The sequence below is a fragment of the Heteronotia binoei genome, chromosome 6, assembly GCF_032191835.1.
Source record: "Heteronotia binoei isolate CCM8104 ecotype False Entrance Well chromosome 6, APGP_CSIRO_Hbin_v1, whole genome shotgun sequence".
NCBI classification, from domain to species: Eukaryota; Metazoa; Chordata; class Lepidosauria; order Squamata; family Gekkonidae; genus Heteronotia; species Heteronotia binoei.
The window spans coordinates 122,647,398-122,669,664 of NC_083228.1; the positions used below are offsets into that span (position 1 = coordinate 122,647,398).

General features: G+C 46.7%; 2 protein-coding genes across 2 annotated transcripts in view; one reads left to right on the forward strand and one right to left on the reverse strand.

Moving 5' to 3' along the window:
* Positions 1-12,385, forward strand: part of GPR160 (G protein-coupled receptor 160) — a 302,729-nt gene extending 290,344 nt beyond the window's left edge. The window contains exon 3 of the mRNA XM_060242515.1: positions 12,375-12,385. The gene's annotated coding sequence lies outside the window, so the exon portion shown is untranslated. The remainder of the gene's footprint in view (positions 1-12,374) is intronic.
* SLC7A14 (solute carrier family 7 member 14) overlaps positions 1-13,428 on the reverse strand; it is a 44,794-nt gene extending 31,366 nt beyond the window's left edge. The window contains exon 1 of the mRNA XM_060242510.1: positions 13,036-13,428. Coding sequence (XP_060098493.1) covers positions 13,036-13,339 — 304 coding nt within the window. The 5' untranslated portion in view covers positions 13,340-13,428. The remainder of the gene's footprint in view (positions 1-13,035) is intronic.
* Positions 13,429-22,267: the final 8,839 nt, after the last annotated feature.

Here is a 22,267-nt window from a genome sequence, read left to right on the forward strand (position 1 = left end):
CATTTGTGTATGCTTTCATATTTGTCTTGTAACTGACACTTCTTGGTAATTATTAAGAATTTATGGCAGATTTTTAAATAACATGTTATTTATTCTCATGTAAATTAGTCCCCATTATTATTATTATTATGGAAAAGGTGTCTGGAACTTTAGTTGGGTGGTATAAGATATTTTACTTCAAAACTGCACACAAAAAGATATATAGATGCATATACACAGCTGCAACTAAAGTGTGTGTGTGTATCCTCCAGCTGCATAATTTTAGTGTTACACTCCCTCAGCTGCTGTTCCTTTCATTTTGGGATTGTCCAAACAGGAGCCAGCCAGCCAGCCAGCCAGCCAGCCAGATGTCTTTGGGAAGGAAATAAAGGGGCACTCATGAAGGAACGTACCTATCACATTTTTATCTTTTCCTCCCTCAAAGGAATTGTGAGTAGTCGACATGGTTAACCTCTTCATTTTACCGTCACAACTCTAGTTATGTGTGTCTAGCCCAAATGTGAGCTTCATGGCAAAGTAAAGATTTGAACTCAGTACAGGTTGAGCATTCTAATCCCTACTCTACAGGCCTTCTCTGTATTTTGCAACCTGAGAAACTGATTCAGTTCACAGTTCAGTTCACAATGGTTTAATTAAACTAATAATGGTTAGTGCGGTTTCTGAATGTAGGTCATTTCGCCAACTATGGAGGGTTAAGGGTGCTGTTCTTTGATACAGTAGTGGCTATAACAATCGAGTTGGAAGCACTGTCTGCTGGGAGATGTATTATAAGACAGGAAACAGGAAGTGGAAGGAAGGAGACTTCGCTCGGGCCTATGCTGCTTTATTGAGCAATGTAAAAGTTGTTATTAGGGTGGGAGACTGAGGGGTGTTGTCAGTGATGGTGTGACATCACTTCCAAGAAAAAGCTTGTTTAAGACCTAAAAAACCCACATTGTTGTAACGTAAGCTGCACTCAGTTGCTTGGGGCACCACTGTGGTGACAATGATGTCTCTTGCCTCTGTGTCCACCTACATCCTTTCTTCAAAGCCAGAATGAGTCTGCAGAATGCAGATGTCCTGGCCTAATCCAGGCTTGTTCTCTGGTGACACCGTTCCAGACAATGGGGAGAAGGAAAGGAAACCAACATCAAGATAAACCAGGCTTTGAATGGCTGTGAGCTGAATCCTGGTTTCACAAACTAACCACAGTTAACACAGACAATGGTTTTAAATCATGTTTGAACTGAGCCGTTACCTTCTCCGTAGGTTTGCCAATTCCCAAGTTGAGAAATTCCTAGAGATTTGGGAGTGAAGCTTGCGAAGGAAGGGATTCAGGTAGAAGAAAGCTCTCAGTGGGATACAATGCTATAGAGCAGGGGTGGCCAAACTTGCTTAACATAAGAGCCTCAATAGAATAAATGTCAGACGTCTGAGAGCCGCAAGACACGAATGTCAGATGTTTGAGAGCTGTGAGACACGGGGGGGGGGAGAGGAAGGGAGGCAAATAGATGGGGGTGGGAGGAGGGAGAGAGAGGTGGAAAGAAAGCAACTTTAACTCTAAATGCATTTTTCAAGCTGTCAGCAGGCTTGGAGAAGTGATTTAAAGAGACAAATGCCTTATCCAAGCCAGCCGATAGGGCAGTTGGGGCTTCAAGAGCCACTCAATATGTGTGAAAGAGCCACAGTTTGGCCACCCCTGTTATAGAGTTCGTCCTCCAAAGCCACCATTTGCGCTAGAGGAATGGATCCTTGTAGTCTGGAGGTCAGCTGTAATGCTCCATTCCCCACCTGGTGGTTGGCAACCACAAGTCTGCTTGGCTTCTTACTTATCAAGCTGCTTATTTTTAAACTGTTATTGGGCAATAACACAAAGTAAAGCCTGCGCGAAATATCCAGTTACCCGTATTGTGTAACTCCCTGGCTCTGCCCTGCTTTCGCTTTCCAAGAACCAGTTGCTGTTACAAATAACAAAACTTGCAATGATCAAAAAGAGGGAAATGGCCGGGGAGACTATGAAAATAGAGCTCAATCCTTAGGAAAATGTTTTTCTTCAGGGGATATGAAAGCAACTCAAGATGAAAGCAGGAAAAGGAACAACCAGCACAGCAAACTTGTTATGATCTTCCCTTCTGAAAACATAACTCCTTGCATTGGAGGCAGGAGATTTGCTGTTCTGTACAAGTCTCCCTGATTAAACTGCGGTCAAGTCGTTGGTACCTGAAGTCATATCGGAATGGAAAAGTACCCAAGTAGCAGGATCAGATGCTTGGATTCCATTCTTTTCTTTAGCGGTGACTGTGTCAATGCTGAAGCTACTTGAGTCTACTAATACTATACACTGCAAATCAGTCATTTGCTACAGAGCCATCTCAGTCATGTCATTTTGCTACAGAGCCAAGAGTAGCTCTAGAGGGTGGTTCGAAGACACAAAAATGGAGCCAGGAGAAGGCTGAAGTAACTTCTTCTCTCATGCCATAGCCATGAGCAGGAATGGAACCAGGGCTTTTTTTGTAGCAGGAACTCCTCTGCATATTAGGCTACACCCCCCTGATGTAGCCAGTCCTCCAAGAGCTTACAGTAGGCCCTGTAAGAAGAGTCCTGTATGCTCTTGGAGGATTGGCTACTATGCAAATAAGTTCCTGCAACCAAAAAAGTCCCGAATGGACTAACCTGTTCCTGGGTCTAGGAAGCACAAAACTCCCATTACATGTCTGATACAAAGTCTTTGTGGCGGACACAAAGACTTTGCAAGGCCCATCGTCCAGAAACCCCTGGAGATAATTCCTACTAAGGAACTAAAACGTACTGTCAAATCACAGCCAACCTCATGGGGTGCAACTTCTTGGGATTTTCAAGAGAAGAGCTGAGCAGAGGTGGTTTGCCATTGCCTGCCTCTGCATAGCAACCCTGGTATTCCTTGGTGGTCCCCATCCAAATACTGACCATGACCAATCCTGCTTAGCTTCCAAGTTCTGACAAGATCAGGCTAGTCTGGGTGATGAGGACTGCCGCTTCCTAGCATGTCTTAATTAACCTGCTAAGGTTACCTGCGCTCCTTCCTTTGTTCCCATCTGTAATGTAATCAAACTCTGTTTGATCGGCTAAAAATGTCACTTGGCTCGCGAGGTTACTAGCTCCACCTGAAATGACAAGTTTTTCTCCTGTAAAGGGAGGTGGTTTCCCCCCTTGTCCGCAGCAGTCTGGGTGGTGCTTCGAATGCCGCATGCCTGCTTCGACAGAGAGATTTGTTTCCCCCTCTAGCCAAGACGAACAAAGGCTTGCCTGGAAATAGATAAGGGGGCTTCTGGTAACTAGCCTGTGCCATGCCCTTGTGCAAGACATAGAGTTGCCAGCTCCCAGGTGGGACTTGAAGAAGAAGAGGAAGAAGATATTGGATTTATACCCCACCCTTCACTTTGAATCTCAGAGCAGCTCACAATTTCCTTTACCTTCCTCCCCCACAACAGACACCCTGTGAGGTGGGTGGGGCTGAGAGAGCTCTCCCAGATGCTACCCTTTCAAGGACAGCTCTGCTAGAGCTATGGCTGACCCAAAGCCAAATAGGGAGTTGCCCCAAAAGACCGCCACAACCACGTCTAACTTTAAAAGGGGTAAATTCTCTGAGATGAGGAGGCATGTGAGGAGGAAACTGAAAGGAAAGGTAAATATGGTCAAAACCCTTGGGGAAGCTTGGAGACTATTTAAAACTATAATCCTAGAAGCTCAGATAAAATACATACCACAAGTTAGGAAAGGCACAAACAGGCATAAGAAAAGGCCTGCATGGTCAAACAAAGTAATGGAAGCTGTAAAAGGTAAGAAGGACTTTAAGCGGTGGAAAACCAGTCCAAGTGAGATTAGTAAAAGGGAACACAGGCTGTAGCAAATCAAATGCAAGACTGGGATCAGGCAGGCAAAAAGGGACTATGAGGAGCATATTGCAAAAAACATAAAGACCAACAATAAAAATTTCTTCAAATATATTAGAAGTAGGAAACCAGCCAGGGAGGCAGTGGGGCCCTGATGGACCTCTGCTCCATATTTTTATCTAAACCCCTCTTGAAGGTGGCCATGCTTGTGGCCTCCACCACCTCCTGTGGCAGTGAATTCCACATGTTAATCACCCTTTGGGTGAAGAAGTACTTCCTTTTATCTGTTTTAACCTGTCTGCTCAGCAATTTCATCGAATGCCCATGAGTTCTTGTATTGTGAAAAGGGAGAAAAGTACCTCTTTCTCTACTTTCTCCATCCCATGCATTATCTTGTAAACCTCTATCATGTCACCCCGCAGTCGACATTTCTCCAAGCTAAAGAGTCCCAAGCGTTTCAACCTTTCTTCATAGAGAAAGTGTTCCAGCCCTTTAATCATTCTAGTTGCCCTTTTTTGGACTTTCTCCAATGCTATAATATCCTTTTTGAGGTGCGGCGACCAGAACTGCACACAGTACTCCAAATGAGACCGCACCATCGATTTATACAGGGGCATTATGATACTGACTGTTTTTTTTTCAATTCTTTTCCTAATAATTCCCAGCATGGTGTTGGCCTTTTTTATTGCAAACGCACACTGTCTTGACATTTTCAGTGAGTTATCTACCACGACCCCAAGATCTCTCTCTTGGTCAGTGGCTATTAGCCACAGTGTGTGTCAGCCCTCAAGATGGGAAGACACTTAGTCATCACTCTCATGTACAACAGTCCAAGAAAAATTGATCAACGCTCAACATTAGCATTTTCTCTAGACTGGGGAGCAGGGGAACCCTGCTTTTCATAGGAGACACTTGGATTTCCTACAAACACAAGATGAGGGCTCACTATGCTATCATAGACATGTCCAGTATTAATATGGCCCTGATCATGGAAATACCATGCACACAGGGCCGGCCCGATGTCCTGGGGCACCCTAGGCAGACTTGCTAACTGGAGCCCCCCCAAGCACCCCCACGGCTCCCCCCTGTGGCTCCACACCTCCCCCCTCCCTGCCACGCCTCCTCCTCCCTCTCTTCCCCACATGTCAATTGCAACGCTGGAACCGGCTCTAACACCGCGTTCCTGCGATCTAAAGCCTCCCCCCCCACCGGTGATGACTTGCTCGGCGGGTAAAACTGTGCCGTGGGGCCTTCCTTGCACTCCAGATGGTGTCCTGAAAGGGCGGCCTCGCTGTCGCTGACTCCTCCCATCCAGGAAGTGGGGAGGGGAGGAGACAGCGAGGCCACCCTTTCAGGACGCCGTCCGAGCAGAGTGCAAGCGAGGTCCCATGGCACGGTTTTACCCGCCGAGCAAGTCATCGCCGGGGGGGGGGGCTTTAAATCGCCGGAACGCTGCATTAGAGCCAGTTCTGGCATTGCAATTGACACGTGGGGAAGGGAGGGAGGAGGTGTGGTGGGGAGGGGGGGAGGTGAAAGGAAGGGAGGGGTGGTGGGGGCGGGCGAGGAGGCAGGCAAACTAGGTGCTTGCCTGGGGTGCCAGGAGGGAGTGGGGAGCTGAATTTTCTGCCCCCAACCTCCCGGTGCCCTAGGCAACTGCCTAGTTTGCCTAGTGGGAGAGCCAGCCCTGCATGCACACAACATTCTATAAGGGGAAAAGCCATAACTTCATGAACAGAACTTGGCTTCTCAGTTGTAGAAAATAGTGATTGGTAGTGTTTACTATGAATCCCTTCATAGTAACTGGAGAGTCCTTCTCCCTTCATTCAAACTGGAGAGCCAGTTTGGTGTAGTGGTTAAGTGTGTGGACTCTTATCTGGGAGAACCGGGTTTCAGTTCCCACTCCTCCACCTGTACCTGTTGGAATTGCCTTGGGTTAGCCATAGCTGTGGCAGAGGTTGTCCTTGAAATGGCAGCAGCTGTGAGAGCCCTCCCTGCCCCACCACCTCATAGGGTGTCTGTTGTGAGGGGAAAAGATATAGGAGATTGTAAGTCACTCTGAGTCTCTGATTCAGAGAAAAGGGCAGGGTATAAATCTGCAGTTCATCTCCTTCTTTGGAAAATTCATTTCTTCCAGTTACATAGTTACATTTTCAAAAGATGGTAGTTTCCTTTACTGACAAGTTCCAAAACAAAAAAAGAAACTCTGCACACACAAAAAAATAAGTTGTGAAAACCTTTTGATGTTAGCTTTTACAAAGATTTCTCCTTTGATTGGATCGAGTTTCAAACCAGCTTTTCTTTGTAACATCCTCCTTCCTTTTCTGTAAAAAACATAGACCTAATGGATGTACAGAAGGCAGCATGGTGTAGCCAGGTTTCATTCAATCTCGGAAGCTAAGCAGGGCTAATACTCGGAAGGGAGACCACCACGGAAGATTTTGCAGAGGAAAACAAGGGTAAACCAGCTCTGCTTCTTACTTGCCTTACAGTCCCTTGCTGAGACTGTCATTTTTGTAATATGACAGCACTTACGTACATCATGGATGTACACTTCATGTACTTGATGAAGTCAGCTCTGACTCATGAAAGCTTGTGTTGGATCAGATTAGTCCCTGGGTCTACTGGGCTGCTACAGAATAATGCAGCTGTCCAATCACCAGACATTACTCTTAAATGTCACCTTTTGAGAAGCTTTCAAAAAGTCCCTGAAGAATGGTCAGAACCCATCTGTTAACTTGTAAGTTTGGGGTCTAGTTTCCAGAGCTTTCCATTATGTCTGTCCTGGCTGTTCAGCATGACTCCAAGCGTGATTAAAGGTCATGCCACATGTGGCTTTTTTTGACATTGCATCTCACAAAAGGAGATTAAATGCATACACGACTCTCACCAGAACTTGCCTCCTCTAAATTACATTTGTAGCCCTGTCAAAAGATATGGAAACTTATCTTGTGGTGTTTGACCTTTGATGGCCGTTTCTGACATATGAGTCATCATGGGAGAATGCAACCACACAGACTGGTGAACAGGCACCTACAGACGCTTTCTGACCACCTCTCTAGTACTACTGTGTGAAACAGGATACTGGAATAGATGGACCACTGATTGATTCAGCAGCAGCTCATTTTAACGCTCAGAGGGGGTTTTTTGGTTTGTGCCCGATGTGATTCTGGTTCCTCAACTGACAGATCTACAAGTTCTACCTAGAGGAAGTGGGAGCTGTCCCTGTTTTCTGCCAAGCTGCGGGGCTGAATTCACCCACATCGATTTCTCACTAGGCTTGTTCAGGTCTCGAAGCCCATTTTCCCCTGGTGCTTCTGTCCGATTTTGCACAAGTTGCCACAAGGCTGCGACTTGCCCTGCCTCTTTCCCATGGCAGCACAGGCATTCACACTAAATCAACCTCAATTCTTAGAAATTCAATTTTTTTTATGGCAAAATACTCAGAAAATTCAGTGTATTACAAAGCGCAAAAGAGAACTACTTCCGAATCACCTATTCATATATTGATATCCGGCAGTCTATTCCTTGAAGCTGGAGTCGGGAAATAGTGTGCAGTGCCGTGAAAGCAGAGTCCAATGCTCCAAGTCTTCTCTGTTAGCCAATATCAAGATGGAATGCAGCAAGGCAATAGAACACAACAGGGATGCACTAAATGCCCTGTTTCACGCGAGGCTTCAATAAGCTTTGAAAATGACTAAAACAATTCACATTGGAGACCAACGCTCCAACATTCAGCAGAAAGACGACAGTCTGATTTTTGGTCTTTTCACCTGTATGATGTAAGCCCTGAACTAAGGAGGCAATAACACTAGGAGAGAGGCAAGATAATTACGGGTGATTGGAATTATCAGCTTCAGTGCATTCTAAAGCATCCTTCTGAAGCACCTGAAACCTATTAGTAATAGTCATACCAAAATAAAGGGGGGGGGGAATCCAATCTGCTTTGATTCATGATAGGAAAGTTCAAAAGTCCCAACAGACTTCTTTTCCTGCTCCTACTCCTATTGTGGTGGTGGTGGAATGTGCCATCGGTTATAAGCCGAGTTATGGCAACCCCTGTAGGGTTTTCAAGGCAAGAGACATTCAGAGGTGGTTTGTGATTGCCTGCCTCTGCATCCCAACCCTGGGATTTCTTAGTAGTCTCCCACCCAAATATTAGCCAGGGCTGACTCTGCTTGGCTTCCAAGGGCTGATGAGATCAGACTAGCCTGGGCTATCCAGGTCAGGCCACTCATAGTATGTTGTAGTTCAGTTGCACAGTCTAGTCCAAATCTTTGTGGCCCCATGGATCAAGTCACGCCAGGCCCTCCTGTATTCCACCATCCTCTGAAGTCCACTCAGATTCATGTTAGTTACATCAGTAACTCTGGCCAGCCATCTCATCTTTTGCCATCCCCTTCTTCTTTTGCCTTCTGTCTTTCCCAGCATCAGGATCTTCCCCAGTGAGTGCTCCCTTCTCATTTGGTGGCCAAAGTATTTGAGCTTCAGCATCTGACCTTCCAGAGAACAGTCAGGGATACTTAAAAAAAATATTAAGCATATCTACTCATATTGTACCTATTCTCTAAAAACAAGCCAACAACTCACCTAACCAACTGATACAATAGTAATAGCTAATCTAAAAGAAAAAGAAGACTAAATGAATACAAGAACAATAATTCAGTCTCTCTAATTGTGCTCTGTCTCTCAGTCTCTCTTCTCACACTCAGCTGACTCAGCTGAGGTCATGGTCTTCACCACTCTTGAAAGAAACAAAAAACCTCTCCTATCTATCATATCTGTCAAGGTCAGTCACTCGCTAAAGAAAATATAACTTGAAAGACCCACAGCTGAATTAAAACAGCAATTAAAACCAAATAAAATTAAATAAGTAAATTAGCAAGAACCCTTCACAGAGCTCAGCTACATCACCAGAGCAGCCAACCAGACTGAAAGCAAATATCATGGAGCTGAATTATACAAAATTGAAGTCTTTGGAAAATTTCAGCTTGCTATTAATGGTTTTGGGTATGGTTGCCATCCTCCAGGTAGCATCTGAAGAGCTCCTGCTTTTACAATTAATCTCCAGATGAGATGACCAAGATCAGTTTCACTGGAGAAAATGGATGCTTTGGAGGATGAATCCTATGACATTCGATCCTGCTGAGGTCCCTCCCCTCCCCAGGCTCCTAAAATTTTTCCGCTGATCTTCTCATGCTCATTTCCCCCCTGCCCGCTTGCCACTGGAGTGCTTTCTGTCCAGCTTCAAGCAGGATATAGATATCTAAAGAAATAAATACAAATAGCCGCTGCACCGTTAAAGAAAAAAAAAACCCCTAAAGTAAATAAAGGCTTGACTAAAGTTGTTGAGGAGGGGACATGGATCCAATGTGTACAATTTATCTTTCCTGGTCTAAAACTGCAAGTGAAATCTTAGATTTGTGCGGATTCAAAAACAAATGTATATTGTTATGTGGGTAGTCAGTCAGTTTATTAATACAGTCATTGACCAGAACATGTAAGTCATTTAGAACAACCTTAAAAGTACCTTATAAAAAGTCCCACAAAGGGCGTTCGCACACTCACCTTCAGCCGGCGCGACCCCCCTCTTCACCACGCAGGATCTGCGCGGATTTCGCACTAAACGCCGCGGAGCAGCCGGAAGAGCCGGAAACTCCCGGCGCAAAAGCCGCTCAAATGGAAACCGCCAAAAAGCAGTTTCCGTTTGAGCGGCTTTTGCGCCGGGAGTTTCCGGCTCTTCCAGCTGCTCCGCGGCGTTTAGTGCGAAATCCGCGCACATCCTGCGCGGTGAAGAGGGGGGTCGCGCCGGCTGAAGGTGAGTGCGAAAACGCCCAAAGAGTCTACATATTAAGATTTGGTGGCTTGGGGGTTATAACAATAAAAAGATGATTATTATTTAACCCTTTAAACCTTTTAAAATCACTTTAAAATTTGCTAAAAGATTTACAGTTTGACCTATTTGTCTCGCTTTTTGCATTCTTTATAAACCTGGGAACAGAACCTAGCCACCTGTCTTGTTGTCTGGTGGTTCCTATCTGACAGAAGATAATCTAATTTGCATTTATTTGATTTGCCGGGGAACCCTTCCAATAGCGGGATAATAATTTCCCTTTGACTCACCGTATGAAAAGAGCAATTAAAGAATATATACTCCAGAGAATCTATTTCAGATTGGGAACAAGAACAGAGCCTAAGTGCATAAGGGTATAGAGTTATGTGGGTAGAAAGTGATGAGGCTGTACCTGCTGGCACACCCCACCACTTCAGGGCATCCATCAGACTGTCTGCGGTGAGCTCCTGTGTGTGAAGAACTACATACGTATAAGGTTCTTCCATGAGTTTCGGAAAGGAGGATTTTGACAGCTTTTCTCTGTATAATGTTCACTGCACTTGATTACACGAAAGTACTATGTACTTGCATATACACATATGAGCATGGATGTGTATATGTGCATATAAATATATACGCATGCAGACTAAGGTTACTGGCTTCCTGGTGGTGGCTGGAGATCTCCTGAGATTACAACTCATCTCCAGGCAACAGAGATCAATTTCCCTGGAGAAAATGGCTGCTTTGGATGGTGGACTCTATATGACATTATACCCCATGGAAGTCCCTCCCCCCCATAGGGTTGCCAATCCTCAGGTGGGGGCAGGGGATCCCCTGTTTTGGAGGCCCTCCCCCCACTTCAGGGTCATCAGAAAGCTGGGAGGGGAGGGAAATGTCTGCTGGGCACTCCATTATACTCTATGGAGATCAATTCCCATAGGATATAATGGGTAATTGATCTGTGGGTATTTGGGGCTCGGGAGGGGGCTGCTTTTTGAGATAGAGGCACCAAATTTTTAGCATAGCATCTGGTGCCTCTTTTCAAAACACTCCTTGAGTTTCAAAAAGATTGGACCAGGCTGTCCAATTCTATGAGCTCCCTAAAAAGGTGCCCCTATCCCTCATTATTACCAAATGGAGGGAAGGTATTTAAAAGGCGTGCGATCCCTTTAAATGTGACAGCCAGAACTCCCTTTGGAGTTCAGTCATGCTTGTCCTTGCTCCTGGCTCCACCCCCAAAGTCCCCAGATATTTCTTGAGTCAGACCTGGCAACCCTACCTTCCCATCCCCAAACCCCAGTCTCCTCAGGTTCCACCCTCAAAATCTCCAGGCATTTCCCAAGCTGGAGCTGGCAACCTTGGGACAGAGCTCACTACAAATGATCAGGTGAATGTACAAATGTGGGGATGGGTAAGCAGGACTGTACCCACTGTGCACAAATGGAATTATGTGCTTTTGAACATCTGCACAGATTTCCCCCCCTCCCTCTTTCTCTGTCTCTCATTCAGTTACCTGAAACCTGGTAAACCTTTATTGGAATTCCAGTCTCATCACAGAAAATAGAATTCAGTGTGGTGCACAATGGCAATAGGAGGGAATAAAGCCAACTCATTTATTTTATATTGGATACCTTTCCACTGTTTTGAGAAAGGCTTAAAACAACAACAACAGCCCAGCAGGAACATTTCATCACATTGACAACTAATATGCCACATTGAGGTTCTTCTAAGTTGTCTTAACAAACACCCACTTCCAAATCCAACACATCAGTAAAAGACTCGGCAACAAAAGCCTCCTTTCAGCGGCTAACACTAGAACACTGTGTCTGCTTGCTATCACTGGACTGTAAAGGACAAATGCCAGAAATAAAAGGGATGTGTAGGAAACTGAAATTTGAAGCTGAAACTCAAATACTTTGGCCACCAAATGAGAAAGGAGCACTCACTGGAGAAGACCCTGATGCTGGGAAAGACAGAAGGCAAAAGAAGAAGGGGAGGGCAAAAGATGAGATGGCAGGACAGCATTACTGATGTAACTAACACGAAATTGAGCAGACTTCAGAGGATGGTAGAAGACAGGAGAGCCTGGCATGACTTTGTCCATGGGGTTGCAAAGAGTCAGACTCGACTGTGTGACTGAACAACAACAACAAAGCACGCATCAAGTCATACCCTCGGCCAGAAGTCAGCGGCTTTCATTCAGTGCTTGTTTGCTTCTTATTTCTTGCAACCAACGAAGTATAAGATCTGAATAATATGATGGGTTCAATGCATGGAAGAGGCGAGGTGATAGTAGGCACCAGTTCTTTATTAGGTACAGCATTAGGTAAGCTGCACTTCAAGACTGAGGAACTGGGCCAATGGGGCCAACTATATACAACTCAGGGTTCCTATGCAAGCACGTTACTGGATCATTCAAACCAGCAGGAAACTCGGGATTGGTGCAGGGCAGCAGGGATTTGGATCCTGCTGCCCATTGTTCCCAAGTCCCCCAAGCTCCGTTCTTATGGCTCCAATGAGCCAGGCAGGAACACCCTATTCAGTCTTCACTTGAGTCCGCATACACAACAATCTGATTTACAAATTAGGTTGTAGTGCTCCATTCAATAAGAAGACATCCTGACCTGGATGGCCTAGGCTAGCCCAATCTCATTGGCTCTTGGAAGCTAAGCAGGGTCGGCCCTGGTTAGTACTCAGATGGGAAGCTACCAAGAGCTTCAAGGGCTGCTACACAGAGGCAAGCAATGGAGAACCGCCTTGGTTCATCTCTTCTCTTGAAAATTCTACAGAAACCAGCTGTGACTTGATGGCATTTCCTTTAGCCCCTTGCCAGTGCTGGTTGCCTGGCATCTTCAGCCAAGTGGAACACTGGAGGCATCTTTCTCAGCCTCTCCCTCAAAAGCTGACCTTGCTTTACCAGCAGCCCATGAATTCAACAACTGTTCTCCACTGTTGCTTTACCAGCAGCACTGTTGAATTCAACAACAGTTCTCCAACAGGCCATTCAGTCACTGGCATCTGGCTTCTAGAATAGTATTGTCCCTCCCTGGACATGGACATTTACACATGAACATGTGTGAGGAAAGGGGGGGGGGTTAGTGCCTCAGTGGGGTACAATGCCCTGGAGCCCTATCTCCAAAGTAGTCATTTTATTCAGGAGATCAGGGGTAATTCCAGGTCTCCAGGCTCAATCTGGAGGTTGGCAACACTAGGACTAATGAGATGAGGCATAAGAGCAGGCGTTCATGAAACATAATGTAAACCACCACCTCAGATGATACATGGAATCAGTTATAATTTTTTTTTACAAGTAATAAATGGTAAATACAGTAATACATTTTGGAGAAGACTCACCAGACAAAATGGAGGCTACAGCTGCAATGATGAAAGAAACTATGACACCAGGGCCCGCCATCTCCTTGGCAACCAAGCCAGAGACCACATACATCCCAGTGCCGACACAGCTTCCAACACCCAGTGAAACCAGATCCACAGTCGTGAGTACCTGGGCCAGTTTGGTCCCATGAGATGTGGTTGTGCCTGTCCCTTCCAACATGGATTCCACAGGCTTTGTGCGGAGGATTCTAGAATGCACGGCATACCACGTGGCACCCCACTGGATCCGTCGAGGATCCAAGTATGACAGAACGCCACTCATTGTAACGTCAGGGAATTGAAACAGATGCCAGCAGAAGAGTTCAACTAGGTCCAGTTACGGAGCTTGACAGCATTCACTTCAGCCGCTGAGGAAGCCGCATGACAGATCAAAGCCTCATCCTTGTGAATGTGAAGTGAAGCTTCTGCAGCCCTTTGAGAAGTGGGGATTGAAGCCTTCTTGTGTGCTTCTTGTATGGGGGGGAAATGACAGTGAGACTGGAAAGAGAGAGAAAGCACAAAGATTAATATCTTACTTGGTTTCAGTGCTTGCATTTACATTAATTTCCATCTAGATTTGTGAGCTGCCTGACTAGTCCAATCTTATCAGAGCCTGGAAGCGAAGCAGGGCTGGCCACAGTCAGTACTTGAATGGGAGACCACCAAGGAAGACCACAGAGGAAAGCAATGGCAAACCACCTCGCCTCGTCTCTTGTCTTCAAAATAAGGTTCCCACGTCTTATCTGGCTCTGAGCAGGGGATTCTTCTCAGGTGCACTGCATGATGATATCACCCTAAAGTGATGGTACTGCACTTGGCACATCGCGTGTGTGATGCTTTAGCGATCGGGTACCCAGTTGTTAGAATGTCATGCACGGGATGTACCCTGCGCAATACCCTCACTTCCGGGTGACATCATTGTGCTGGGCAGGGCTTTTTTGTAGTAGGATCTCCTTTGCGCATTAGGCCACACACCTTTGTTGTAGCCAGGCCTTGAATTCAGCAGGAGCTCACAGGAGTGCAGCTCCTGAACCTTTCTGAGAGTTCCCCCTCTTCCTCCCCATCTACTTTGTCCATTGAATAGTGGGTGCAGCTGCATAACAATCCCTGAATTAGGAGAGCAGGCAGCCTGCCAGCCACCAGGAGCTTTGCCATGCCCCCAGCAGCTCTCATTAACCCCCGGAGAAGCCCGCACCACCCTTTCTCCACTTCTTAGGTGATTTTGGGTGGTAGGTGGCTTGCTGGCCTTTTGACTGGGTGAGGGGGGGGACAGCCAAGGAGAGCCCCAGTTGAGCAAGGTCTGCTTGGGCTGGCTGGATATCTAGCCAGTCGAAGCAGGCCTCGCTCGCCTGGGGCTCTCCTTTCTTGCATCAAGTTGCTTTTGGCTGGGGGGGGGCAGCATATGCTAATTAGTTATGCTAATGAGCTCCATCATCTATTTTTCTACAAAACAACCCTTGGTTGTAGTCAATCCTCCTGGAGCTTACAGTAGACCCTGTAAGCTCTTGGAAGGTTGGCTACATCAGGGGTGAATGGCCTAATATGCAAAGGAGTTCCAGCTACAAAAAAAGCCCTGGTGCCAGGCATGTCACAGCGTGCAGGAGCTCTTTGGAGGCAGGGTTCCTCCTGCTGGCCTATTATAGGGTGTTGGGTTAGAGCCCCCAAAATGGGGGGAAACCTCACCCCTGGCAGCAACTTGGGAACCCTACTTCAAAACCCGATGAGGGGTTGTGCCATACTTTGGCTGTGACTTGACAGTGCTTAATTATTATATTTGTGTGTTTTTAGAGAAAGATCTTCAAAACAAATGCTTAAGGTCTGAACCAATGAGGACAGAGGCAAAGTTCATTTCAACTAACCACAGAAACATGAAAGATCTTAGATTCAGTTCAGTTCTAGAGGCATGCTGAATATCCTTGAGGCACTATTTTCAAAACTCATAAAGCAGACTAACTCTCTTCTGTCTTCTTCCCCCAAAACAGGAACTCTGATGGTGACCAGCCCATATTTTAAAAGAATGGGGCCACTGGTCAGTTAGGTAATAGAGCCTGATTTAGAAATACATTTATATGTATTCTTTTTTCCTCTGCTTGATTGCTGGGCTCTCGTCCAGAGCTTGCCTGCCTGCTTGCTTCTTTTGTTATTGCATCTTTGCAAAGCCTGCTTTCACTGTGTTTTTGGACCTTAATAGGCTGCAAGAAAAATAACAAGATTCGGGCATTTTTTTCCCCCAAAGGAAGTTTGCCCTGTAAAGAGAAACCCTGAACTTTAAGGAGCAAAGCATAAAACAATATCTTTCCAACCACCTGAAGAAAAACAGTCCTCTCCATTTCCATAAAGTTTTTCCCCTTCTCCATTATCACCCAGTGTTTTTAATATATACAATGATTAAATCAATCTAGCAGAAAACGGTGCTAACATGATTGTTTGATTGACTGAAATCGAGACTTTCCGCAGATATTTGCCCTCAAGCAATCGTAACCTGAAAAGAACTCAGCGTTTGCTCTGTTTTCATGAAAGGATTTTTAGAAATGCCATTGGTTATATATTAGAGCGGTCTACCAGATTTCTTCTCACAGAGGAAGAGGAGAAGGTGGAGGAGGAGGAGGAGGAGGAGAGATTGGATTTATATCCAGCTTTTCACTCAGAGGCTGGGTACAGATGGGCAGCTCCATGTGCATGGGAGGCGTCTCAAATTGTGCTGACCCAAAATGGAGTGGGCAAATCCAGTTCACACACTACCGCATGAGACGTCTGTATATCACGGGAGAGGGGGGCCTGCTTTGGAGCGTTCACATGGTTGCTGTGGCCTGGGCTCCTTTCTAGCAGGAGCTCCTCTGCATATTAGGCCACGCCCCCTGATTTAGCCAATCCTTCAGGAGCTTAGAGGGCTATTCGTACAGGGCCTACTGTAAGCTCCAGAAGGATTGGCTACATCAGGGGTGTGTGGCCTAATATGCAGAGGAGCTCCTGCAAGAAAAAGAACCATGGTTGTGCCCATCCCTTTAGCGCAGTTTGGGTTTCTTTTTTCCCCTTCCATTTTTAGTGGTCATGAGTTCATGCATTCAGTGGCAGTGAATTTTTTAAAACAAATTCTGATGAGTGCCTAGAGCGAATTGGCGGATTCACACCTCCAGTCCTCCTTGCTTGTGCACTCCCACGGTCAGACATCAGGAAATGCAGGAGGGGTGTGGCAGAAGATTTTGCCACCACGTCTCTACTGGGAGCTATTTAATCCATCTCAGAGATGTCGGAGGACAGGGTGAGTGTGAGAGTGGAACCAGCGGCAGCTGTGCCTGTCTGACCTTGACTTTTTAATCCCCCTATTTCGGTTCAAATTGGCCGTCTGAATCCAGCCAGAGTCTCAGAGTGGTTTACAATCTCTTTCCCTTCCGCTCCCCACAAGACACACCCTGTGATGAGGTAGATGGGGCTGAGAGAGCTCTGACTGAGAACTGCTCTTGTGAAAACAGCTCTGCGAGAACTATGACTGATTCAGCTGGCTGCATGTGAAGGAGTTAGGGTTGCCAAGTCCAATTCAAGAAATATCTGGGGACTTTGGGGGTGGAACCAGGAGACATTAGGGGTGGAGCCAAGATCAAGGCTGTGACAAACATAATTGAACTCCAAAGGGAGTTCTGGCCATCACATTTAAAGGGACGGCACACTTTTTCAGTTCCTTTCTTCCATAGGAAATAATGAAGGATAGGGACACCTTTTGGGGCTCATAGAATTGGGCCCCCTGGTCCAATCTTTTTTAAACTTGGGGGGTATTTTGGGGAGAGGCACTAGATGCTATACTGAAAATTTGGTGCCTCTACCCCCCAAAACAGCCCCACCTAGAGCCCCAGATACCCACGGATCAATTCTCCATGATTTTCTATGGGAATAAATCTCCATAGGGAATAATAGAGTTCCCAGCAGACATTTCCCTCCCCTCCCCCCGCTTTCTGATGACCCTGAAGCGGGGAGAGGTTCTCCAAACCGGGGGATCCCCTGCCCCCACCTGGGGATTGGCAACGCTAGAAGGAGTGAGGAATCAAACTTGGTTCTCCCCAATTAGTGTCATCACTCTTAACCACTACACCAGACTGGCTCTCAGTTTGTAAAAAGGCCTTGCCTGCTTCCTGCAGATCTCCCTCTTATTAGGCCAGTTCCCGCCGCCCCCATCAGTTGACAACCCTGCCAACCAATCAACAATATAAAAGTTTAGGACACATCTCCCCTGACCTGGATGGCCCAGGCTAGCCCAATTGCATCAGATCTTGGAAGCTAAGCAGGGTTTGCTCTAGTCAGTATTTGGATGCTGCCCAAGAATCCAGGGTTGCTATGCAGACCCAGGCAATGGGAAACCACCTCTGAATGTCTCTTGCCTTGAAAATCCTATGGGACTGACAGTCACCATAAATTGGCTGCGACTTGATGGGGGGGGCATGCACATCTAGAAAGGTGAGTAGAAATAAAATCCAAGTGACCCTGATCCTCTCTCACCCCTCCAGTTTGGGAGAGCCAGTTTGGTGTAGTGGTGAAGTGCGTGGACTTTTATCTGGGAGAACCGGGTTTGATTCCCCACTCCTCCACCTTGCATCTGCTGGAATGGCCTTGGGTTAGCCATAGCTATCGCAGAGGTTGTCCTTAAAAGGGCAGCTGCTGTGAGAGCCCTATCAGCCCCACCCACCTCACAGGGTGTCTGTTGTGGGGAGAGAAGACATAGGAGATTGTAAGCCGCTCTGAGTCTCTGATTCAGAGAGAAGGGTGGGGTATAAATCTGCAATTCTCCTCCTCCTCCTCCTGGGCAGTGCCAGATTAAACCCTGTGCAGGCCCCTAGGCAATCAAAATCTTGGAGGCCCCCTTGCAAATTATCTTGGAGTCAGAGTGCCCGCTCCCCTACTCGCGGCCCCCACTGCAGCCTGCAGGCACCTTCTCAAAAGCCCCTTTGACTAAGCTGCAGGGGAGAGGCAGAGAGAGGCAAACTTGGCAATGATGCCAGAAGGAGCCACATCAGGCAAGTTGAGCAAAGAGCTGCTCAGTTGCTGGCTGTGTGTGCAGGCTGGGAGGGCTGCAAGCAGTGGGGGGGACTGGAGGGGGAGCCGGTCTGGGGCTCCTAAAGATGTGGGGGCCCATAGGACAGTGTCTACTTGGCCTAATTGTAATCTGGCCTTGCTCCTGGGAACTCCCAAGTAACCTCAGATTAGACAAACCACAGCTTCTCATCTCGAACTGTGGTTGACATCCTGGAGCTAGTAAGACTGGCCTTCATTACAGGGTTATTGTGAGGACAACCACATAATGGGCCTTTAATCACATCATTAAGAAAAATTAAGTATCCTTTCCATAGGAGGGGCAACAGTGATACCCGTCTTCTTCTATATCCTACTGAGCCCTCCAAAATGTTGTTGTTCTTGGGGGCAGTGAGTTCTGAGAAACAGCCTAGTGAAGATCTACAGAGCAAGGGTGCAATTGGTGAAACCAGTGGAAGCTCGCATAGGGCTATTGGCATCCTTTTTAAGGCAAAAAAGAAAGCTCTGGACACATCAGCGGTGGTTCAGTGGTTGCTCACCATGTGGGAATCCTGGATTCCACATGTGGAAATTGGTATTTGTTAAGGATGTGGTGGGGCCGGGGGTGGAATTCTAGAAGCTCCTATGCATATTAGGCCACACACCCCTGATGTAGCCAATCTTCCAAGAGCTTACAAAAAAGATCCTTGTAAGCCCTGGGAGGATTGGCTACATTGGGGGTGTGTGGCCTGATATGCAAAGGAGCTCCTGCTAGAATTCCACCCCAGATTTGCTTTTGATGTAGAAAATCCCAGAAAAGAAGTCCAGAAGGTAACCCTGGGAAGGACCTTGGAGAACCACTGCCACTGGAGTAGCATGCTAGACAGACCAGAGAGCTGACTCTTATTTCCTGGGCCAGCCCTAGACTGTCTGGCACCTTATGCAAGGCTAACTTCGGGTACCCCCGCCCTGCACTGATAATACCACTGAGTCACATGGGGTCGTGTTTGCCCAATTTGGTGCCCCCAGAAGGCCAGTGCCTTAGACAATTGCCTAGTTTGCCTAGTGGCAGGAGTCTTTTTTGTTAAGATGGTTGGCTTCAAAGAATGCCCAAAGATGCCATTTTCACAACTTTGGAAATGACATTTAAACATCTGGATGGGTTTCGACTGAGTGCTTTATAATTAAAGGCTTCTATCTTTTCCACCTTTGAAGCATCTCATTGTGAAGCCAAGAGAAAACTTCCAAGGCGCATAACGTTCCCCCAGGCGGCAAATGATCCATTTTTCATCCCCATTGCTAATTAGCAGAAAATTTAGCATATGCCACAAATACTTGGGTGAGGGACTTCATTTAAAAAAAAAATTAAGGAGAAGAATTTTGGTTTTCTGTTTTGCAGATTGCTTCCAAACACAGTACCCAATCAACAGGGTGCTTTTTCTGGCCCTAATAATTTCAGAAGAGTAACTAGATCTGCCTGTTGGGGCTACAGCAACATCCCACTGGGAAAGACATATTTGTTTTTAAAGTACTAAAGCATTTTGTGGTGGTTCTTTGGTCCATCAAGGTCAGTATTGTCTATTCTAAGTGGCAGCAGCTCTCCAGGGTCTCCGACAGAGATCTTTTATATCACCTACTACTGGATCCAACCTGACATTTGAAGATTCAGTCCGGGGCCTTTTTCATGGAAAGCAGATGCTCTACCGCTGAGTCTTGCCCTTGCCTTTTAGGAATGCATGAACTTGTCTTATATGAAATCATAGAACAGAATCACAGATTTGGAAGGGGCCATACAGGCCATCTAGTCCAACCCCCTGCTCAATGCAGGATCCATCTAGAGCATCCCTGACAAGTGTTTGTCCAGCTGCTGCTTAAAGCCTGCCAGTGAGGGGAGCTCACCCCCTCCACCGGTAGCTGATTCCACTGTTGAACAACTCTTCACGTAAAAAAGTTTTTGCTAGTATCCAGCTTAGGGTTGCCAGCCTCCAGGTGGGGTCTGGAGATCTCTCGCTTTTACAACTGATCTCCAGGTGGCAGAGATCAGCTCTCCCAGATCCACCCCCAAAGTGTCCAGGTATTTTCCAACCCGGACCTGGCAACCCTAATCTAGCTGGTACCTTTTGCCCTTAATTTAAACCCATTAATTGCAAGTCCAATCCCCTGCAGCCAACAGGAAGAGCTCTTGGCCAGTGACAGCCCTTCATATACTTAAAGGCAGCAATCATGTTCCCCCCTCAACTCCTCTTCTCCAGGTCTCCAGGCCCCTGATCATTCTTGTATGATTATGTCAGTAATGTTTATTCTGATGGGTGGCCACTCTTCAGAATCTCAGGTAGAGGTCTTCCACACTCCCTACAACCTGACCCTTTTAATTGGGACTGAACTGGGGACCTTCTGTGTACAAAGGGCTGCCAAGCCCCTGGTCCGGGTGGGGGTTCCCCCGCTCGGGAGGTTCTCAATCCGCTGGCCCACATTGGGCCGGCAGGGGGAACCTTCCCCTACGTCGCTGGCGCAACGACGTCACCCAGAAGTAAACGCAGGGGACCTGCCAACCCTAGTGCAAAGCAGATATTCTACTACTGCTCCATCCCAGTCTGAACCTCTCCTGCTGATCAGAGGGAGAAGATGAGGTGATAAGGGTGGGGGTGGCAGCGGCTGCTCTTTCTCCCTGGTGAAGCAGCTGGATCAAGGGGCTTCTGAGATCAACAGCAGACCCCTTGCTGAAGTTTAAGTCTTGGCAGGTGCCCTACAGTGCCAACCCCTGACACCAGCCCTGGCAGAACCAACCAGATAAGAGCCTCGAATGATGATCTTAATTGACAAATACATTCATATTGTAAACTAACTAAACTTTGCAGCCAAAGTTGAGACACTTATAGAGCAGAGACTCTTGGGAAAAGTGTCACCCACCCCCTCAGGGCCTATGAGGAACTCAGCACACCCTTATTCATTCTTCGCATCCCTTTTTATCAATCCTCAATCCCAACAAAGCTCCATTGCCAGCCCACTCCTTTGCCCTCCAAAACACAAGAGAGCTGTTACCGGAGAGATTCTCATTGGCTCTTCCATCCTTGCTGCCGTTGATTGAAAGTTTGCCGCCTACAGCTGCACCGTCGCCTTGCTTATTATTAGCAAGTGTTGTTTGTATTGCAACACCATTCTTCATTAGGGAAAATTAACTAAAACAGCAATCATATCGCAGATATATAGAGTGAGTTGTTTACAGGCACAAAATCGTCTTTCGTTAGGGAAGCAGTTTCTGCATTATTCATATTCTAGGAGGCTTCGGTTTCTTGTCACGGCTGCACTGCAAACCACTTCCTGCTGACATTATATAAGCAGGTGGGTCTGATTTAGAGTTGCAAACTCCAGGTTGGAAAACACCTGAATATTTGGGGGTGAAGCCTGGGGAAGGAGGGGGGTATAACACCATAGGGCCCACTCTCCATAGCAGCCATTTTCTCCAGGGGAAGTGATCTCTGTTGTCTGGAGGTCAGTGGTAATTCTGGGAGATCGCCAGGCCAGGGGTGGAATTCAAGCAGGAGCTCCTTTGCATATTAAGTCACACACCCCTGATGTAGCCAATCCTTTAGGAGCTTGCAAAAAAGAGCCTTGTAAGCTCTTGGAGGATTGGCTACTTCAGGGATGTGTGGCCTAATATGCAAAGGAGCTCCTGCTAGAATTCCACCCCTGCTCCAGGCCATATCTGGAATATGACAACTAGGGCTGCCAACCTCCAGGGGTGGCCTGGAGAGCTCTCATTTTTACAACTCATCTCCAGCTATAGAGATCAGTTTCCCTAGCCTGTCCAAGCAATCAGGGTGTTTTTTTTTTACCCAGGAAATCATGGAAAAATGGGTTTACCCATTTAAAGCTTTCTACAGGCATCAAACTCCTGTTGAGCCTTCTCCTCAATGAACTGCAGTGCCCTGAAGTCCCTCTCTTCCCTCCCCCGCTGCCTTTCTTTTTTTAACATTGAGTTTCATCAAAAGTGGAAATAGGGTCCATCTGGCCCTCTATAGACTTGGCTTGAAAATGAAAGTACTCTGCAAAATGGTTATTGGGGTTTCTGTTTACCCCAACAAATGATTTTAGCACTGTTCCCGTGTTTAAATAGGTGGACCATTTTATCAAAAGGTGGAGCAAGCAGTGAAAACAATCCCCCTCCCCCCATAATTTATATCTATAGACATTTTTTGGCTTTGAGGTT